Source organism: Halictus rubicundus, chromosome 15 (genome assembly GCF_050948215.1).
Source record: "Halictus rubicundus isolate RS-2024b chromosome 15, iyHalRubi1_principal, whole genome shotgun sequence".
Classification (NCBI taxonomy): Eukaryota; Metazoa; Arthropoda; class Insecta; order Hymenoptera; family Halictidae; genus Halictus; species Halictus rubicundus.
Genome location: NC_135163.1, coordinates 10617094 through 10637615, shown reverse-complemented (window position 1 = coordinate 10637615; position 20522 = coordinate 10617094). Strand labels below are relative to the sequence as shown.

General features: G+C 49.0%; 1 protein-coding gene across 2 annotated transcripts in view; it reads left to right on the top strand.

Annotated features, from left to right (window-relative positions):
* The window catches only part of LOC143361569 (hemicentin-1), a 374791-nt gene that overhangs the window by 295593 nt on the left and 58676 nt on the right, over positions 1-20522 (top strand). For both annotated transcript variants that reach the window (XM_076801071.1, XM_076801072.1), the window contains exons 4-6: positions 6736-6846; positions 16898-16988; positions 17172-17284. In XM_076801071.1, the coding sequence (XP_076657186.1) occupies positions 6736-6846; positions 16898-16988; positions 17172-17284 (315 nt within the window). The remainder of the gene's footprint in view (positions 1-6735; positions 6847-16897; positions 16989-17171; positions 17285-20522) is intronic.

Genomic DNA, 20522 nt, shown 5'->3' with positions numbered 1-20522 from the left:
TCATCCCCGGCTGAATTTATTAGAGCGTTTATTTAGCGGCGCATTTGTTCGCTCGTCGGTCCTGTTCCCAAACACGCGGGCCGAACAATAAAAATGCAAATAAAGAATTGTTCACCGCGCGGCGAACGGCAATCATTATGCGCGGAAGTGTATTCCATAAATCCTAAGCTATGCCTCTCTCTCTCTCTCTCTCTCTCTCTCTCTCTCTCTCTCTCTCTCACTCACTCTTCCTCTCACGCTCGCTCGGACATCGTCGATGAATAGCAAAACAGAACACTTTTAATCGGTTACACGAGCCACAGTATCGATCACAGATTACTGGACCGGATGCGGAACTTCTGTCGGGACTTTTCACGCTGGTGTCCTCGTTTTTGCTGTCCTTGCGCGAAACCTAAAACTATTCTCTGCCCCGCAAAACCCGTATGCAATTATTAAATATTCTTTATGAAATTAATTATTGGAAATGTTCTAAACTGATTGCAAGGAACACAAGGTAAACGAAGGAACACGAGTCTTTCGAATTTGATGCCAAGTAAGTAAATGTTTCAAACATTTTCTGGTACAGCAATTTCCGGGTAATTGAATCTCCTCGTTGCAGAAGCTCGACCGATTTTCCACCATGATTTCATAATATCGGTACGCTTCTGCAGCATGTTTCCTCTCTAAACGATGCGCCCGAGACAAAAGTAGAACCGCTTCCGGTTATTTACGAGGTTTTTCCACCGAAATAGAGAGTCCTCCAGGAAGAAGAGGATTGACAATGTTGAACGTCGACAGGATTCCCGACTGAAAGTCTCCGGATGTCCGTAAACGTTCCCAAGCACGAATACCTTCGGATAAGAAGTTCAAAGTGCACTTTCCGCGAACTTCGAATGCGTTCTCGTCCTCGTCCAAGAGACCAAGGACGTTCCGATTGAAATTCCCGGGAGCATTGAAATTTAAGTTCGAGCGTTTCTCCTGCGCCGCGGAATTCGTAATTGCTTTAATCTTGATTAAAAGATTCGGAAAAGAGAAAGAGAGGGAGGAAGCGAGCGAGCTCTCCAGCGGACGGTCTAGTTTTCGGGATTTACCGAGTAGAAGTTAATTGCGAGGAGATTTCGTCACGCGGCAACAACGAAAATCGCGACTCGGCTGTAACAAATATGCCGTCATAATTTCCTGGGAATATTAGAGCCCCGCTTCGCGCTGCGCCGAGTCGAGTCGAGTCGAGTCGCTCGAAACGAGTATTACGATCGTGGGCCGTCTCGCAGCAGTTTGCGATTGCACCACTTCCACGGCTCGCGCAATATATCTTCGATTCTGCTAATACGTCCGACCTAACAAGTTTCTCACTGGGAAAACTGCTTGGCCATTCTTCCTCCGGGTCCTTCGCGTCGCCCACTCACACCCCAAACGGTGGCCGACATCGTCGCGCGTGTCCGCCAACTTTCTTCTACAGTGGCTTTCAGTTCGTTACCCTGGCTCCGAAACCTACAACTTCTCTCTGTTGCTCGAGCCTCCATTCCACCGGCGAAATCCTCCGTGAAATTCGAAATTATAACTTTCAAATCTCGCCGGCTTGTATCGCGAAATTACGAGCCTCCCTTCGGTCAGATAACAACGCAGCTACAAACAAATAAATTTATTCGACTATTTCTAGCACCGAACAGTGCTAAACCTGGAAAATAGTAAAGCAGACCTAGTCGATAGCAAAGATATTCTACTATTGAAACCATGATACGTCTCGCCAGCCCATGTCTCTTTTAAAACCGTATAATAACGACCAAAGTTCTCGGAGGAAATTCAATTACGTATGTTCATCTTTTCCGCATAAATTCTGTTAGAGTTCAAGAATCGCGCGGATTAAGGCCCGGAGAGGAGAGAAAATCGGTCTGCGAAGGGGGGCCGTTTCTCTCACGGAAAATGGCCGGTTCCACGAGGGGGAGAGAGGAGAGGTCTCGCATCATAGTCGAAACGAACCATGGAAATCTCCGTCCCATTGGAGAGGAGGAGGGAAAAAGGCGGGCGTAAAAAGACCGGGGTTCCAAAATCGTTAAGCAGTCCGCCGCGAAGAGAAATGGCAACCACTGATTCGCCGGGCACACGGCCCAGGTTGGAAAGCTTGACGACCGGCCAACAGATTTTAATATTTGCAGCCATATCTCAACCGGGGCGAACTTTCTGCCGGGGAGAGAAACGGGGCGAGCTGACTCTCACTTAAAATCACTTTATACGAATCGCGGCCACTTTTTCGCCCGTCGTTTCGTATCCCGAGCCGTTTTCCCCTGGCCCGTGGTACCCTCCCCCTCCGGCACGGATCCCCTTCTCGCCACGTAACACCATATCCCATCCCATGGAAACGCGCGAGAATCCATTTCGCCCTCCTCCGCGTCCTCCTCCCGGCCACCCCTCTCGTCGACGACTTCTGGAAAACGGCCGCATTATTCTTGCCGACCCTCGCACCCTTGCGCGTTATCCGGACGACGTATGGCGTCGGATAACGCTCCTGCGAAGGAGAAACGTGCGTCGCGACGCCTCGCCTCGAATCGCTTTGACTTGCTTTGCCTCGCGTCGGGACGACGACACGGGGTCACAGGGCATCTGCGAAATAGAAAGATTTCGCAGGATCGAGTGCCTTCGAATTGCACGAGATATATTTACAAGTGAAATTGATCGAGTACCTTGGATATTGGGGCTGAAGACGCCAGAAGATTCCATTTCAATTGGTGGCCTTGACGAGAAACTTTCAGAAGGTTTCGAAGGATCGAATACTGTCAGATTGGAGGGGACGTGCAAATGAAACTGATCGAGGATCTCGAATATTAGAGATTTTCTCGAACGAGATCCAATTTGAAGCGTTTTTTCGGATCCCTGGTTAAAGCGGAGAAAAAATGCAACGCGAAGGTAAGTTGAGAGCTCATCGATCGCAAACAGAATCCATCGTCGGTGTCGACGTCTATGTTGGCGTCGGCGTCGGCGTCGGCGTCGGTGGGTAACGCGAACTCGTTTTCCCACGATCGCGAGCAGATAAAGAGCCGCGCGGAGATCCGAGGTTCTGGTACGGGCTCGATTAATGAGCTACCGGGGAGCCGGAGGACAGCCATTTTGTGGCCGAGAATTAGACCACTTAGGCTCGGTGCGCGGCGCGCCGGTCGTTCCGCGGAGTTGGCCTAACTTTTAAACGAAGGCGCGCCACAGTAATTAAACCGTGATCGATCGATCTCCGCGGCCCCTCCGCGGAGGCCTGGAAAAAAATTGTTGGCGCCTCGCCTCTTTTCCAACTATATGCGTATCTCTTTCTCTTCTATCCTCGGAGGGAAGCGGAGGGAAGCGGAGGGAAGCGGAGGGACGAGCAGGGAAGCGGGACGGTACGGCACGGAGGGAAAGGTGGAATCAAATTTTCACGGAGCTTCTCCTATCTTCGTGGAACATTAATTATTTCCGTGTCGGAGTTACCATTTTTCCCGGGCGAACGGAAGCGAGGAAGAGGAGACCGCGCCGCCGCGCCATCAAAGCGCGTTCCCGTCGGCAGTTCCCCGAGAAAAAGCCGATCATATTTTACGATTCTTTCGGGCTGCCTGCGCCCGTCCCTTAATGACCAAATCCGGCGCGATAATCGAAGATTAATCGGCCACCGATACCGCGCCGGGGCGCGACCGTCCACCGATCATAATTCAAATCTCTGCGGCCGATAAAAACACCGAAGGAGCTCGCCCGATTCGATTTCGTCCGCGGAGGAACAACCGTGGAGAACCGGCACCTCGCACCGCAGCACCGGTCCGAAATTAACGGGAATCTGTAGCGCGTTACCTTCGTTTCCGTGTGCCTTGCAATATCCGGCCTCGCCATAATTAAAACGTCCGCCGGTTTGACTTATCGATCCCGCCCGCGGCCAAAAGAATCGCGACCCTGGCGAAAGACTGCCGCCGCGTCGCGCGTCGCCAAATTTCCTATCGAAGCTAAACGCTCGCCCGCCACCTATACAATTCTCTATCCATTCGTTGACGTTTTAAAAATACGCAGCAAAAATGTTCACCGAATAGTTCCAGCTCTTTCAGGATTGTAAAAAGGTAGAAAAATTCGTAATCTGCGTGATGCGAGGGTGTGGTTATTGCGTGAACCAGAACGATTAAAAAGAGAAAAAAGAAAGAGTGGAAAATGAGAAAATGGTCGGAGCTCGTTCGCGGTTAATAAGGACGGTGATAAGTTTTCGTTGGATTAATGGACGGTTCGACATTAAAAAAGGGTAACAGGGTGCTAGAGAAGCCGAGGCCTCGTTCCACCTGCTCTCCGTTGCTCCGCACTCGTGTCGAAAGGGTCTCCAAGACCACGTTTTATGCCTATATGCGGCTGCTTGGACAGCGTGCAGCGAGTGTACTATAAATATTTGGCGCGCTTGGAATATAGAATAAAGATGTATCGCGGAACTTTGCGCGCTGCGTTCCGTACATTTCGCGAACCTTACCATTGTGACTCTGTGCGTACCGTGCCGACAATAAGAAGCGAATGAAAAAACATTTTCCGCGGAAATTCGCCTCTGCTGCCTCTGTGCTCTGTCTTCTTCCATTTTTTTCCGGAAAATGCGGGCTAGAAAGCGGGCTAGAAAGAACAACTAATTAAGAATTAATATATAATATTAAAATAGGATCCAACCGATGCGTGGTAAAGAGATGAAAACGCGAACGCAAACGTATACAGCTCCGAGGGAATGGTAACCGGCAGAGGGAGCAATAAAGTTTCATTGTTATTACTGTTCTTACAATTACGATTATAGAAATGGAAATGCGCGAATTTAAATAATCATCCGCGCGGACGCTCGAGCGTTCTACGGTGTCGAATGCTGATTGCCCGCCGCTGCAAAGTTACGGCTAATTGGCTCTGCACGGGAACACGCAGTTGCTTTTCAACGTATTGTTCAGACTGCTGAATTTTCGAAAAATTTCGCACGAACCAAGTTTTATTGTTCGCAGTCGTTGCTTGGCTGTGTACGGTTAACGTTTAACCAATTTTTTCGGCACTAAAGCACCGCTATCGATCGTTGTATGTAGCATAATTTAGAAGAATTCCTACGTTGCCAAACATCTTTGTAACAGCGATGTAACTTTGATTGTTATTCAGTATTTCGCAAATTGTTTGGAGCAGCCAATTTTGCTCTGGCATTTCTGTAGCTAAGCATAAGCTGGATGCTGAAAGTGCACGAGTTAGGCGAGGACACCCAGTATAATTAGCCATCCGACGGTTTCCTCGTGGCGAGGAGCGTCTGCGAGACTAAATTCGAGTGCGTCTCCGAGAGTCCTTTTCACGACGGCGCGACACGGCACGGCACGGCACGGCACGGCACGGCACGGCACGACGCGGTGCCGCAAGGCGGGGCTCATTCCTTCGGAGAAACCGTCGTGCCGGAGGATAATCCAAGATTGCCGCAGACAGTAAAAAAGGGATGAAAAGTCACGGGCGGATAGACGACAGGAGCGAAAAAACGGATAGCAGGAGAAAGAGGAGAGGAGAGACGGTGGTGGAGCCCGGTGGCAGAGCAGCGTGACTTCTGTTGCCGTAGCGTTTCTGTATTACGGGCTGGTAATTGTTCGGGAATCGATTTATCTTCGAGCGGCTCGGGTACGTCGTCTTACACCGCCACGGACAATGACGACCGTCGCCGCGACGTCGATTTATCGACGGCGTATGCAACGATGAAACGCACCACCGAGAACACCGTCTTTCTCGCTGTTGAACCCTTTCAATGAAATTGAAATGATCGGCCCGGCCGCGTTTCCTGCTCTTTCGCGCAAACTCCGAATATCTCGATGTGACTTTTAACTGAATCTTCGTGCAATTTAGATATGTTCGTGGTAACGAAAGCGTTAAGAGGGGCATTCCCTTGGTCGGACGGGCAGTCGTTGAGAAATCGACGGGGGAAGAATCGATGCGGCTAAAGTCTGGCTAAATAATTGTAGGCGGCCGACCCAGTGACCTAAACCCGTGAGTCGAGCAGATTGGTAGCGGTTATCGAGATTCTGGCTCGGTCCCCGCAGGCGGACCAGATCGCGCGTCGAGATGGCATTCGTAAACGAAATTACATGTCACGAAAAAATTCGTTTATTATTCCGCTCTCGGCTTCCGGGAACGGTATCGCCACATTTTTGCGCAAGATTATTTATCTTGCCCGCTGTCTTCCTTCCTTGCTTGCTTGCTTCCTTCCTTCCTTCCCTTCCTTCCCTCTCTTCCCTTTCTTCCCTTTCTTCCCTCTCTTCCCTTTCTTCCCTTTCGAACCTACATATATCCTCCGTTTAATATCGTGGAGCCAGCGGGTGAAATATCAAAGAACAAACAGAAGGTTCCATTTTTATCCTTTGCATTCGAATGGCAACTATCGGGCAACGCTAAAAATGTTTACATTGCTAAATTTCTTTTTACTTAACAATGTTAAAAATTGAAGAGACGTGTAAGTTTGATCAGCTTCGTTTCTATTCGGACGATTGTATGGAATGAAAGGTGATCTTACCGAAACGAGACACTCTGCATGTGCACAGTTTTCGTTTCTTCCCGTCCGACACCGCAGACGCAAAACTCGAATATTGAAAGCGACTCGGATTCGATCGAGTGCTTACCGAACTCGATCCGATCGGATCGGACCCGTGTAGCAGGCCGCCACGGAAGCTGAGATAGTTCGGGCGATGTTTGATCGAGTTAGACCGTTGTATAGCACCGATGCTACGGCTTTGCCAGTTCTGACAAGGATTTTCTTCTCTGTTGCAGTACCGCCGGAACAGCCGACCATTCTAGATCAATGGGGGAGGATAGTGAACGGGACGGCTGGACCTTACGAGGAAGGCGACACACCGTCCCTGACCTGCCGCGTCACCGGGGGTGAGTTCCTCTTCTCCTGTTCCTCGGCGAACGATTATCCTTGCCCCTTGCGGCGATTGCTATTGCTATTACTCGAGCCACTGGACGGCTAACGAGCAACCTAACCTAACCGACCCTTGCACACCGTTACTCGATCGCTATACGTTTGTAGCACTTCATTTTTCAAACGCGAGAAAATCAACCGCATCGACGGGGAAACTATTAGCGGCGCTCTCGCAAAAACTATTCGATCAACGAAATCAACCGTCTATCGTCAGAATCTAACCGACCCTTGAACACCTGTTCCATCGTTAAACTGTGCGTTCGCGGCTGTTAGTCATTTTTCAAACCCGAGGAAATCAACTAGTCCGCGCCAACGGTCAAATTATCAGATGTATCTTATCGGAGGTGTCTTGGCAAACTGTATTTCAATTAAAGAATGAGTGGCTATAAAGGAAAAGGAAATAACGGAAATACGGTAGAAATTGTGCAGTTTGCAAGGCATCAGGGTTCAAATCTCAGGGTTCTTCCAAGGGTTCTTCGGGGGTCCGTCGGAACCAGCGATTGTCACCTAATTACGGTTAATCGGTGTTGACGGAGCGTCGTCGAGGATGCCGGGAAATATTTATCGTTCGATGCGCAAAGAGAGAATGAGAGAGAGAGAGAGAGAGAGAGAGAGAGAGAGAGAGAGAGAGAGCAGCGTATTAGCGCGCCTCCCGTATAATTAACGCTGCCTGTGCCTGTACGCTTTAGTTTTCCAGGCTTGAAGCGGGCCCGGCGAATTTAAATGAACGTCGAAGCAGGGACGCTCGCTTTTAATGCCGGCCCCGACCCCGACCCCGACCCCGACCCCGACCCCGATCCGAATTCTCCTCCAGCCTCGGTCCACCGTTTTTATTGCGCTGTTCGCACGACCCGACGCCCGCAATAAATCTCGCCCGCCGGAAACCGAGCGAGAGATCGTTAGAAAGAATCCCCGGTTTTCGTTTTCCAGTTTCATACCAACGGTCATCGTACCCGTTTCCCCGCGATTCTCTTCCACTTTATGAAGATTAGACTGTCCGACCACCCGGCTACCCTAACCCGCGCACCCTACTTCTTCTTACGGCCATGCCGATACCGTACAGGTTGCACCACAACACGTGGATCACGCTCCTCGCTCCTGTATTTTTACATAGATTTTTCTCTTGATTTTAACTTGATTTTTGTGTACATGTACAAGACTCTCTTAACATTGTCTCGTTCACCGTTGTTTACCGTTGCGTCCACGTATCCTGGTGCGGCCTGTAGATTGCAGCGACCGTTGCGTCGCGCGACAACGTTTCTTATCGCGCGAGCAAGCGAGAAAAAGAAAGGGAACGAAAGGAAGAGAAAGAGGGGGGGGGTGGGGATTCGTTTCGCAGCGCGGTGGAATCGCGAGAAGCGCAAAACGCCGTGGTCGATATCGAATTCCTGACGGAGCAAACAAAGCGTCCATATAAATATTGCGAGCAGCGGCCTCGCAATAAAACGCGGGGTCCGCGAATTTTTTACGAGGCTCAAAGGGCAGAGAATGGAATTCGTCGTTTCTCGTTTGAATAAGCGGATCTGGTATCGCGCGGCTCGAAATCATTTTTCTCGCGTAAATAACCTCCGCCCGTCGATACACGGACACTCGCGGCGTACAGATACGCGAACACACGGATAAACACACCGAGCGAGACGCGCGCGTAGAGCGAGCACGAACGATCTTGCCGAGGGCCGGGAAAGCCCGATAAAATGGCTGCGGGGAAAACGGGGTGAGAAAAAAGTAGAGGGTGGGGAGGAGCGGCAAAAGTCGCCGGTCGTGAATTAACATTTAATCGGTGAAGTATACGCCCGGTGTAATTTCACATTGGCGACGAGCGTTTCCGAGGTTCGGCCTTCGATTGAATTGCAAATCTTCGACGAAGTGCCGCGAGCTCTCGGGGATCCCGGGACGCGGTCGGAACTCGCACAGGGTGCCCGATAAATCCTCGAATATACGAAAGTACCGAAAGTCGCAGGGCGTTGGCCCTGTCCCCGAGGAAAATTTCCCGTTATTTCGCCGATTTGCAAAATCTCTGCTTACCACTTCGCGCTGCAAAAATCGTCAGACCGGATCCAGAGAAGCAAATTTACGAACATTGTCTGGTCTGCTAGGATCTCCAGGTGACGGCAAATAAATATCATTCTATTTACAACAACAGGGTTGACCTTCGTATCACCTTTGAACGCGCCTAATTCCGCGTCATTACGAATATCGCGAAAGTCCAACAGTTTCAGAACGAATTCTCTCGGCAGTGCCTTCGAATAATCGTGTCGGATGGTTCGCTCGGGGGTTGAAAACGATTCTGCACAATGAAAAACGAGTCTCGAGATCCGGTTGAAAACGTGAAAACCGCCGTCGACCCAAACTATGGGCCGAGCCCCGGATAACTATGGTACAAATACCGGTGTGTACTACGATTCAATGCTCCTAGTCGATGCCGGTGCTCGATGAATACATCGAAATTCGAAGCTGTGGAATATTGCCGTATGCAGATTCGATGGGAATTGCATCGACGCTGCGCATCGATCATACGCACTGCGGCGTATAAATTGAATATCGAGAAGATCGGCTTATCCTTAACAATACGCCCGCGGAACCGCTGCAAACGATCTCTCCCGGACTAGAACGAGAGGGAGAAAGAGAGAGGGAGAGAGAGAGAGAGAGAGAGAGCCTAGAATTTTCATTTAATTGTAAATCATCTTTAAAGAGGGAAACGAAGACCACGGACACATTGTTGCCGCGCAAACAACCCGAGATCGAGCTCCTCTCGTGTCCTCGTTTATTCTGTACGTGTACTTGTTGTACAGCCGTTGGTTCCTACTCGGTTTCCGCTACCCTCCGCTAATGATTCGATGCGCAACGAGGACTCGTTCTTATTGTTGACGAACCTCCGCTCTATAATTCCGTTCCTTCGATTTACGTTTCTCAACCAGAAACCTCCGCCAATAGCAATTCGTCGTTGCAAAAATTATGTAGGATCTATGCGTCACCGATACATCTGTTGTGTAAAATTGTAAGTACAAAGGAACACAGACGATTTGATAAAACTGTCGTCGGAATTTGCAAGCCTGCTGGTTAACAGTGGCCGCGTCGGAATCGATTCGCAGGACAGGGGGACGTCTGCGAGTAACTCTGAGGAGGGTTGAAAAGGGGCGGCCGCAGGGCCGGAGGAAACCAGAGGAGGCCAGAGGAGTGCAGAGGGGAGGAAATAATCTTTTAAGGCGGACGAAGAAGTTGCCGCAGTTATAAACAGAAATTTAGATCCAGTTGCCAAAGTAAACACCGGAACCCTGGTAGTTCGGCGCTTCCTCTGCCGCTTCGCTCGGGAGAACGCTTGATCCTCCGTGCCCCGTGCTTCCTCCTGTCCCTCGTCCCTTCGTCCCTTCGTCTCTCGGCTCTCTCCTCTTTCCAACGAGTCTTCCGCTGTTCCGCCCTTCCGCCCTTCCTGCTCTCGAGGAAGGACTTCCTTTCGCGTCGCGTCGCGTCGCCGCGCGTCCGCCCGAACGTGGAACTTTTCACTTAGCCCCCGCTCGTCGATAAAAAGTTGCCTGATCTAATAACTGGCGACACCACTGACTCCGCGTTGCTCCTCCCTCACCCTCCTCCGAAGCTATCTCCCTCTCTCTCTTTCTCTTTTTCTCTCGCGGCCTCTATTTTTGGATCGAAGTCTCTCTTCCGGGCGACGATTTCGCGGCGAGCTAAAGAGCCGGTCGCCGTTCGATCTCGTTGCCTAGCGTCGCATAGCGTTCACCAGCGATCCCGAACCAAAAGGAAAAGTTTCATGCCCGACGAGTTGATCCCCGGTCCTCGTGTTTGCCCGACTGAAACTACCCCCTCGCACCACTCAAGCCCCCGCACACGGCGTCGTTAAAAAGTTCGCAGAGTCGCGGCCGTTTACCCAATTCCACGTATCCGCGTCTCCGACACTTCTTCCTTCGGGAAACGGGAAACCGGTGACTTCGGACGACTTCGGACGACTTCGGACGACTTCGGACGACTTCGGACGACTTTGACGTCCCGACGCCGCATCCCGACGTCTCGTTATTATTATTCCGCGAGACAGCTTCGGTGATATCGCTAAAATCTTGCCACTTCGTTCCATTGGTCGCATCGCGATTAATAAATGATAGAAGATTAACAAATGAAGTTTTCTAATTATTCCGGAGGCATCGAAAGGTTAATAAACAGAAGGAAGGCGGGCGCAATCGATCAAACCGGTTTTCTGGAACGCGATCCGCCCTGTCGGACATCCGTATCATTCTCTCGATCGCTCTATTATTCGCGATTTACAACTAAGCCTAACTCCGCCCCTCCGCGGGGATCCGTGTTATCTATAATTTATGGCAATAGCGGCGAGAAAATTTTACGACTCAGCCCGGCCACGAAATTTATTGCCAATTACTTGACTTCGTGCCCGGAAAGAATCGAGGGTCCTCCTCCGAGGATGTATACGCGCGTAAAGGTGAGATGTTCGCTCGCCTATCTCCGCACGGCTCTCGCCAAAGGTGCACCGGACCAGGATCCGCTGAAATTTCCTTTTCCCTTTTCCCCTTTTCGCCTTCCGCATACGGGATCCCGTCGAGAAGAAGGAAGAGGAGGAAAGTGTTCTCGCTCCGGACTCGGAATCGGACCGAATTCAACGCTCGGAAATAATAAAAGTGCGCTCGGACCCTTCCTTTTTTCTTTCTCTCTCTCTCTCTCTCTCTCTCTCTCTCTCTCTCTCTCTCTCTCTCTCTCTCTCTCTCTCTCTCTCTCCCTCTCTCTCTTTCTCTCTCTCTCTCTCTCTCTCTCTCTCTCTCTCTCTCTCTCTCTCTCCCCCACTCTCGATCATTTGAACGCGCTCGTGCGCTCGAAATCGCGGGATATTTGATTGTTTCCTACGACCAGTCGTTCCTCTCCACTCCTTTTTTACACTTCACCCTCGGAAAACGAAAGTTTCCCTCGATTTCACTGGCGGAGATGCTGAACTTCATCTCCGGTCCTCGTTCATAAATTTTTTCGAGTTTATTAGCCATTTTTATCCCCGTCAGAGATAAAGTACCGAAAGCGTAAGCACGATCATCTTCCAGCTTCTATACATGGCTCGAATATTTGATTATTTCCGTATTATTATGACCGTCGAAACGAGCGAGCCAGTTTACTCGAATAATTATCCTGCGAGAGCAGGGAGGAGGTAAAACGGTCCTCTCCCACGTTCTTTTTATTTTCATCGTCCTCTTTCGCGTCATCAAGCGCGATGCACTTTGCCTATTTCCCCGGGGGGTACGCATAATGTCGCGGGATCGCAATCTGCTCTCGCGGCGTATTGGCCTGCCGAACGAACCAAGCGAGAGGGGAATATTTATTTCTCAATCCCCTCCGCGAAACCGGAACTCGCGGCACCATAAGAGATATTAAAAATTATTCGAGAGAGAAAGAGAGAGACGTCTGTGAAACAGACTGCGCGGAGATGACGCGCAGGCCCTCGGCATCGGCGTCGACCTATTCCGGGATGCACGCGTTTTGTCCATTAGAAATATTGCGAATTTCCTCTGTCGCTGTTCGCAAATAAATCTGCTCGCTCTCGCCTGGACACTCCAGCCCCCGAATGTCGCGGTTATCGAGCAGGCGCGGCGCTTCCTGTCGAACGCTTCAAATTCCCTAGAATTTGTCACGTTCCAAAAACAAAAATTAACTTTCATAACCGCGTATGTTCCCAACGAGATCATTATTAATCCTCAGGATTAAAATCATGTACATGTCTCGTGTCTCATCCGCCGCATAAATTAAACTTGTCGTTGGTAATTCAAACGAGTACTTGGTTCTCATTAATTTTGACTAGCAGATGTACGGATATGGGTTTCGAACGAACATCTGTGGTAAAGTACACGGTATAATTCGTGAGTAGACTGCGAATGCATTTCTGGTATATCTTGATCAATGCTTTTTCAATATAAATTCAAAATATATTATACATTTAAAAAGTTCCTTGTTAATGTGTAGACTGCGGATTTTTTATGAGAGAAGACGAAACCGATACTATTCTTAAATGCTTGAATTCTTCCGAGACTGAACTTACTCTGATTCGAAATATTTTTCACGGAGACTATCCAGTGCTAATTCAATTTTGTGGCTAGCAATCTCGAAAGTGCGATACACGACTTATCAGCAGCATCTCCATTATTCCCTCTATTTTTACGACCGCAATAAAGTTCTTAGTAGAGGAGATAAAATCCTGCTGATTTTTATTCCCAACCATCTTCCGTTCCTCGATTCCTCAACTTAATCTGTCCTCTTGTCTCGCATCGACACTGTGGTAAAAATCATTGCGACTAAAAGGCGAATAATCAACCTCGAAGACTGCAAATTTGATAAATCAGTCGGTATTGTATATTGACCTCCGAAGGGTTAAGAAACGAGGGTGTGGAATAGCGAATTGTCATAAGCACCAGTCTGCTCCCAAGTCTTGCAAGCTTCCGAATAAACGGAGACGCCTGCGGTCGGAGGTATAGTTAGCGACGCGCAATCATTATTCGTTGTACCGACTAGGAAGTGCAAGTTCGGTTGATCGATTGATCCCGAATCAAGAGGTCCTGAATAGGGACGACGCCGAAGGATGAGGAGGCAGAGGAGGAGGATGGAGGAAGAAGCAATGGTAGGAGGAAGCGAAGGAAGCAGACGTAGAGGAAGAGGTTTCGTAAGGGCGTTGTAGGTCGGTCGTCGTAGAACTCTCGAAGGAGGAAATCTGGCAAGGGTCTCGAGCCCCGGCGAAGGGTATTTGCCTTAAGCAGAGTTCGAACCGACGACGGTAAACTTGTTAGATGTGGCCGAGTAGCTGCGGACCTCGCTTAATCCTGCAAGATATCGTCCGGTATCCGCGGATTAAAATCCGCACTTTAGTGCCTCCTGCCGCGTAGATAGCGTCGGTGTTGTCGTCGTTTTAAGCGAGAGGGGAGTTCGAATATAGTCCGACAGTTAAAGTCAACGCCAGGGGCGTACCGAAGCCATTCCCAGACCTAACCCAGACCGAACAGAAACGAGAGCGAGAGAGAGGGGGGGGGAGTTAAATCCGAGGAGAGACTAACCCTTCTCCCTTTCCGCAGCCACGCGACTTCGCTCTCGTCCCTAAGCACTCGTGCAAACGACCTCACGGCTTCGCTCACGAATTAACTACCCTCGTACGTCCTACACCCTCCATCTCCCGTGAAAAGTTTCCTGCACCAAGTTACGATAAGAAGTTACGTCGATTTATAAAACAGTTGTTCCGATTTAAAGTGTGTTCCATTAATATTATTTCGAATCGATTACAGCGATCAAGCAAAGAAACAATTTCCTACTCAGCTCCTGTTTCGTGCAGTTTCTGTAGGAAATGTTTATTTTGCATAAAGATCCGCTGTCTAGACACAGGGGCGAAACATCTATCCATTATATTAAAATTCCGTGTGATTATGAGGCGGGGGGGGGGTTGACAGACAGTAAAGGTATCGCGGCGCGAGCTAATTGCGCGACCTGAAGCCTTCTGATCGATGATGGTGCGAGAGAAACAAGAGGGAAGAGAGGCGAGAGAGAAGCGAGGTGGACGGTGGGTAAAGCGAAGTGGCAGGAAAAAGGAAACGAGAGACAGAGGGGTGGGATGAGAATCGGAAACAACGAGACGGTTAAAACGCAATCTAGATCGCGAGAGCATCGTGAATAACAATGACGGCCGGAGCTAATCTAGGCGCGCTTCCGTCGGAGATCAAGGCTTGCAATTTTAAGTGTCGCGGCGATGTTGCGTCGTCCTGATTAAATTGCGATTCCCAGCACCGTACACCATCGTGAATAACAATGAAAGGAGGGACGTAAACCGTTCCCCGGCCTGGCTGGCTGCTGTTCTCGGTGCCTTTTCCCTCACCGGGAATTTCACCGTTCCGAGAGCTCGATAGACGCGCGGGTTCCTCTCCGCTCCACGCCGCGCCTCTCTCTCTCTCTCTCTCTCTCTCTCTCTCTCTCTCTCTCTCTCCCCTCTCTCTCTATGCCCTCGGTGCCGCGCTTTTTCTCGCTTTATGATTTCTGACCCATTACCGGCGCATACCTGACTCTTATAATGCCCGTATATCATTCGAGCCGTTTTATCACCATAACCGGCAGCTTTTTCCAATAAAAATATGCATCTAGCCACGGAGCCGAGGTATTATTCGAGGAAGATATGTAAATCCGTGATATAATACGGAGTCTATCCACGGAACGTTCCTTCGAATGGAACTCGATACGATATACCCAAACCCGCGGCCTTCATCTCACTCTCTCTATCTATCTATCTCTCTCTCTCTCTCTCTCTCTCTCTCTCTCTCTCTCTCTCTCTCTCTCTTTCTCTTGCTCCCTTTCCTCGTCGAACCATTTATTCCCGCTGAACGTTGCTCTCTCGCAAGAGGCCACCCCGGTTAAAGAGATGGCTGCTCCACCTTCCAACCCTTATTTATTAGGCTGCCGCATATGAAATGTTGTTTCGCCACACACCGTCAATTCCCGCCGCGATAACGCGTGTAAACTCGCGCCTCTATACTTTCCGCGAGATGCTCGCCAAATCAAATCAATCTTTTACGGCTAGAACAACGCTCGGATTCTGCGGAGGAAGCTCTGCTTTGATCAAGGACGGGATTCCACAACCAATTTTATGCCGTGCATCCTCGAACGCCGCGAGACATTCGCTGAATAGTATCAATCTTTATTTGATAGCGACAAGGAATGCTTACAGGAAGCCCGAGGATTCTGACAATTAGATTTATTCCGGTACAAATCTTATATGTTGCGTTTTCAAACACCGCAACACATTCTTATTTCGTAGCTATTACAAATGTTTAGATTTGAACGACAAATTTTGGAGATTTCCCAACAAATTGGGCAACCGAGAAAGTAATTTCCTACGAAAGCGCTTTCATAATTTCAATAATTGTGAAATATGTCAATTTGACCGTGGTAGGTTTAGTGTTAAAAGGTATTCGCGTCACGGGTCTATCATATCGAAACCCCGAATAACCCCGGAAGAGATTCGGCGCTCCGTTCACGGCTGAGACCGGTTAAAAGTATTTTTCGCCGGCCCGTAAAGCCCGAACTTTCGAATCCGGGCCGAGTCGTCGAAATTGCAGCCGATCCGGTTTCGCTTTTAATATTTCAGCCGCTTTGATCCGCAGCCCCGGTGCTCGCCTGTCTCTCTATAATTGATATTTATCGATCTCCCGGAGAAACCGGAGAAAACTATAACGGCGTGCAGTTATCGTGCCGAACCGAGCCGAGCCGAGCCGAGCCGAGCCGAGCCGGTCACGACCGGCTGCGAAGTCGTCCCGCAGTTTTTGTCTGGAGCACCGCATCGAAAACTCTCGGGTATCGGCTAATTTAAAAGTTCCCGGCCATCCGAAACTCGCCTCACCATCCTTTACCGATATCCTCCACGACGTCCCTATGTTCCCTATCCTCTCAATTTTCACATGTGGCTTTAACTATTTCGAGTCTTCAACAAGTAAAATTTGAGTAGTCGTATTCAAGCCTTCGCAACTCCATATAAACCCAAGGAATACCGATCTTTAAAAATAGCGTAACTCAGAATCCTTGATTGCGGTCGTCCGTAACTACATTGCGCCTCGAAGAACAAAATTTGCAGCGAAGCCTTCATCCCGGTGTTATTAATGGTTTTATAATCCCCGCGGAATAAGTTCGGTTTAGTTCGGTTTACTTTAAGTATAAGTATTCTACCGCCTTTTACATTTAAGAGGCTCTCCATACTAAATTCCTAAAGGGTCCTCTCTCGGTTCTTATCCCCACTGAAGACCGTCCAGGCGACATCCTGAAGGAGCAATTAAAATAAAGGCAATACGCGGGAGTGGTGGTTCCGCGAGAACCAATAGACGGGGCAGCAGCTTTTACAAAGACGTTTTCTAAGAAACGCGACGCTGTAACTTTGCGCCAATAGTTGCCCTGATAAAGTAATTTTCGAGCAAACTTGTTTATCCCCCCCCCCCGCGTTCATCGTCAAGTCCATTACAGTTTATTAATTGACTTTTGCAGGAAAACCGGAGCCCATGGTACGGTGGCTTGTCAATGGCCAAGTTAAAGACGAGGAGTATGAGAAAAACGCTGGTGACGTCATAGAGAACAGGTACGGCTTTGCTGGTCTTCTAGAAAATGTGGAGCTTTTCGAAACAGAAAGCGAAACACCGTTTTCCCGAGTAGTCCTTGCTTTTCTCGTTAGTACCGATTATAATAATTATGAATAATTACAATTTTCCGTAGTTGCCACTCGTTGAAATTATTAAGCTTCCTGTTATTTAACCCTGGTCAGGTTAACCCTGCCGTTGATCAGTCGCTCGGACCTGGGCTCGAACTTTACCTGCCAGGCGAAGAACACGGACCTGATAGAGCCGAAGATGACCTCGATCACGCTGGAGCTGAACCGTGAGTAGCAATTATCCTCAACAATTATCATCCGTACCATTGATCTTGGCACAGTGAGTCGGAATTGCAAGAAGATAGAAAAAATTCGTATCTCTGTGAATTGTACATTATTAATTAGAAGCAGAACCGTCCTAGAGGTTCTAGAGATAAACGGTTCTAGAGGTAAACGAAAACGAAAACGAAAACGAAAACGGTCGCAACGGACTCCCTTCGGGCCCGTGAGCGACGTCGGGCATAGGCGCCGATAAAAGAGGAATGAAATAAAGACGAGAAGTAGATACAAATTCTTATCGCGCGGCTAACAAATCAGAAGCCTCACCCGGAGCCTATCTTGTCCCGCATTAGCGATAAGATCTACGAGACAGCGAAAGTGGGCCAACATCCTTTGCTCCCTCGCCGCTGTGAATCGCCTTTAAGGGAAGATAAGGCAAGATAAGACGAGAAATATATTAAATCCTGCCTGAAGCCCCACCCGGCTCATCCATCCCATCCTCTCTCTCTCTCTCTCTCTCCCTCTCTATCTTTTTCTCTCTTCTCTTTCTCTCTCTCTCTCTCTCTCTCTCTCTCTCTCTCTCTCTCTCTCTCTCTCTCTCTCTCTCTCTCTCTCTCTCTATCTATCTATCTTCATTCGAGTCTTCTGGAAGCCGAATCCGGGCCAACCTCGGGCTTTCTCAAAATTAGAATTCTTCGTTAACTCACGACCCTCCCATAACCCGGCACGGCGAAACACTAATTCCGAGAGTAAACTGAAAAATTCATAGATCAATTATCTGTCGCGCGCTGGCGACTTCAACCGTGACGATCATGCGAGCGAAACTCCCGGATGAGAAACGATTGGCCTAACGCGTTGCAACGCGGTGTTCCAACGTTTCTACGCTGATAGCACCGGCTGATCCGCGACGGATCAAAATAATATATCCGACTGGGGTTGAAAAAAGAATGGCTATAATCCTCTAGAGAAAACGGAGAAATCCGAGAAACGGAGAAATATTTTATCTTGAAAAGCAGCCGAGTTGTTCGGTTGACCTGTTGTAAATACCCCACCCTGTATACAACAGTCTAATAACAACGATACCGAACAAGCTCTCGACTCGGTTTCACCAGGTATCCAAACATTCGTGAGCACTAATGTACTGTCAGAAGCAAAACGATCGAATTACCGGCTCATGCCGATATTAAACAGCGCTCGATTCGATTTGTCCAAGTAACCAAACGTTTGCGAACAACGATGCAGTCCCGGAAGCAAAACGATCGATTTATTGGCTCGTTACGATACCGAAAAGCTGTTGAATCGATTTCTCCAAGTATCCAAACACTTGGCAACAATGCAATTCGAAAAGCAATCGATTTATCGGCTCGCGCGAATAGAGATGTGTTTTCGGGGTCAAATCGGCAGGAACTCGCGACCGATTCTTCTCGGTTCTCGGTTCTCGAAAATATTTACCGGTGTCCCGTTGATTTTCCGCTTTCTCTTTACCCCGTCCGCGGGATCCGACGAAATTGCCGTTCGGCAAAAAGAAAACAAGACTCACCCGTTTTGCGCGCCGGGAAAAGGGTCGGCCGATCGTCGATCGGTCGAGAGAGCTGTTCGACCTCTCGACCGGCCCGTGATTGATCGCCGCTGAATTATCGTTGCTTCCGAGAGTCACGAAAATTTCGACGAAGCGAACAGCGAAATTGAAGATCCGTTATTGGCGAACGAGAACACCCATCATAGCGGTGAACGAACGAACAAAAAAATATATATATCCGCGCATCGCGCGCAGAGATAGCGAAACGGACAGCCAAAGAGGGTGCGCGACCGGCGCCCAAGCGAATGGGGGTGTTCACGAAAATAAATGCACGGGGTGTCCGACCAGTCAGTGATCTTTTTCACTGTTTAGTCAGTAACACCGTTTTCCTCGTTGACTGTTACCAAAATTTAACGCAATCTGTTTCCTTTCTGATGGTAGGTAAATATTTTCATCGATTGCTAGACACAGGAGCCAAATAAACAATTTTTTTCCCCTTTAACATCAAGCTGAAACTAATACAGCAAAGTTTAGTAATAAGAGAGAAATGCATATGAAAATTGCAGCATAGATACAGTTTAAAAGTCTAACTCTTGCATTCTACCTACCACAATTCGAACGTTAGAAAATAAAGTAAAAAACTAGCCGAATTTCGAAACTTCGATTTTAGCCCCGACCACGGAGGGAACTTGGGCAGCAAACAAAAATTCGGAAATGTATAGCTACACAAGCCCTACGTATCCCTAAAGTTTCGCAATTTTCTGGGTCGGGGATTTTCCCTTGCGAGCCCAGTAAGATCGGCAAAGTTCGACTTTCTGAAAGGCTCTCCGGGAATTTCGTAAATTTTCATTACGGCTGCGGACATTTGTATCGCGACGAAGTTGGTACACCCTGTGCATAGAAGAGTGGAGACAAGAGAGAGAGAGAGAGAGAGAGAGAGAGAGAGAGAGAGCTGGTGGGAAACCGGAAAGAGAGAAGCTGAAAAAGCGACGGACCAGCCGAAAAGAGGCGAGGGAGAGAGGATTGATCGATGCTCGCTCTTTGATTTTCGCGACCTGCGCCAAGTGACCATGCATCCAGCGTGTATTCATCTCATGGCTGGCGGAACAAAAAACAGAAGAGAAATTAAAAAACCCTCTGAGCGGTGACGAAGCGAACCGCTGCCGGCGCAAGAGAGATCGCCGAGAGATTGCGGATAATCGAGAAGGCCGTCGATTCTGAAAATTCGGCAAATCAAATATTTGCGGGTCTCGCGAATCCCTGGTCGCTCGTTCAAAAACTTGTAACACGCGTCGCGACGTCATCCGACACAATCCGACGATGCGTTTCGCTTAACCGAGGTGACTCGAGCAACATCGATTTTTTTTTGTTTTGTATTGCGCGAATTAGTATCACCATGTGTCGAGGATTCGAGTTTCAAATCAAAACACATTATTCGAGTCTCCCTCTGACGAGCGTGCCACGCGGAAGCGGCCAGGCTCGTTAACGTAAAATCGAAAAGCGATTTTCAGCCGGCCCTAACGTAACGAGGCCGAGCGATACGAATAAGCGAACGAATGAAAACGGGACGACCGGAAGGAATCGTCCACGTTGAAAGAACGGACCAGAAAAATATCGAAACTCATTGTCGATTCGAGCCGATTCGACTCGAACGGGGAGACTTGGGAATGACCTCGGGAATCATCCCTTTCGAGGAAGTACATTTTTGGGACAACCTGTAAATTCTA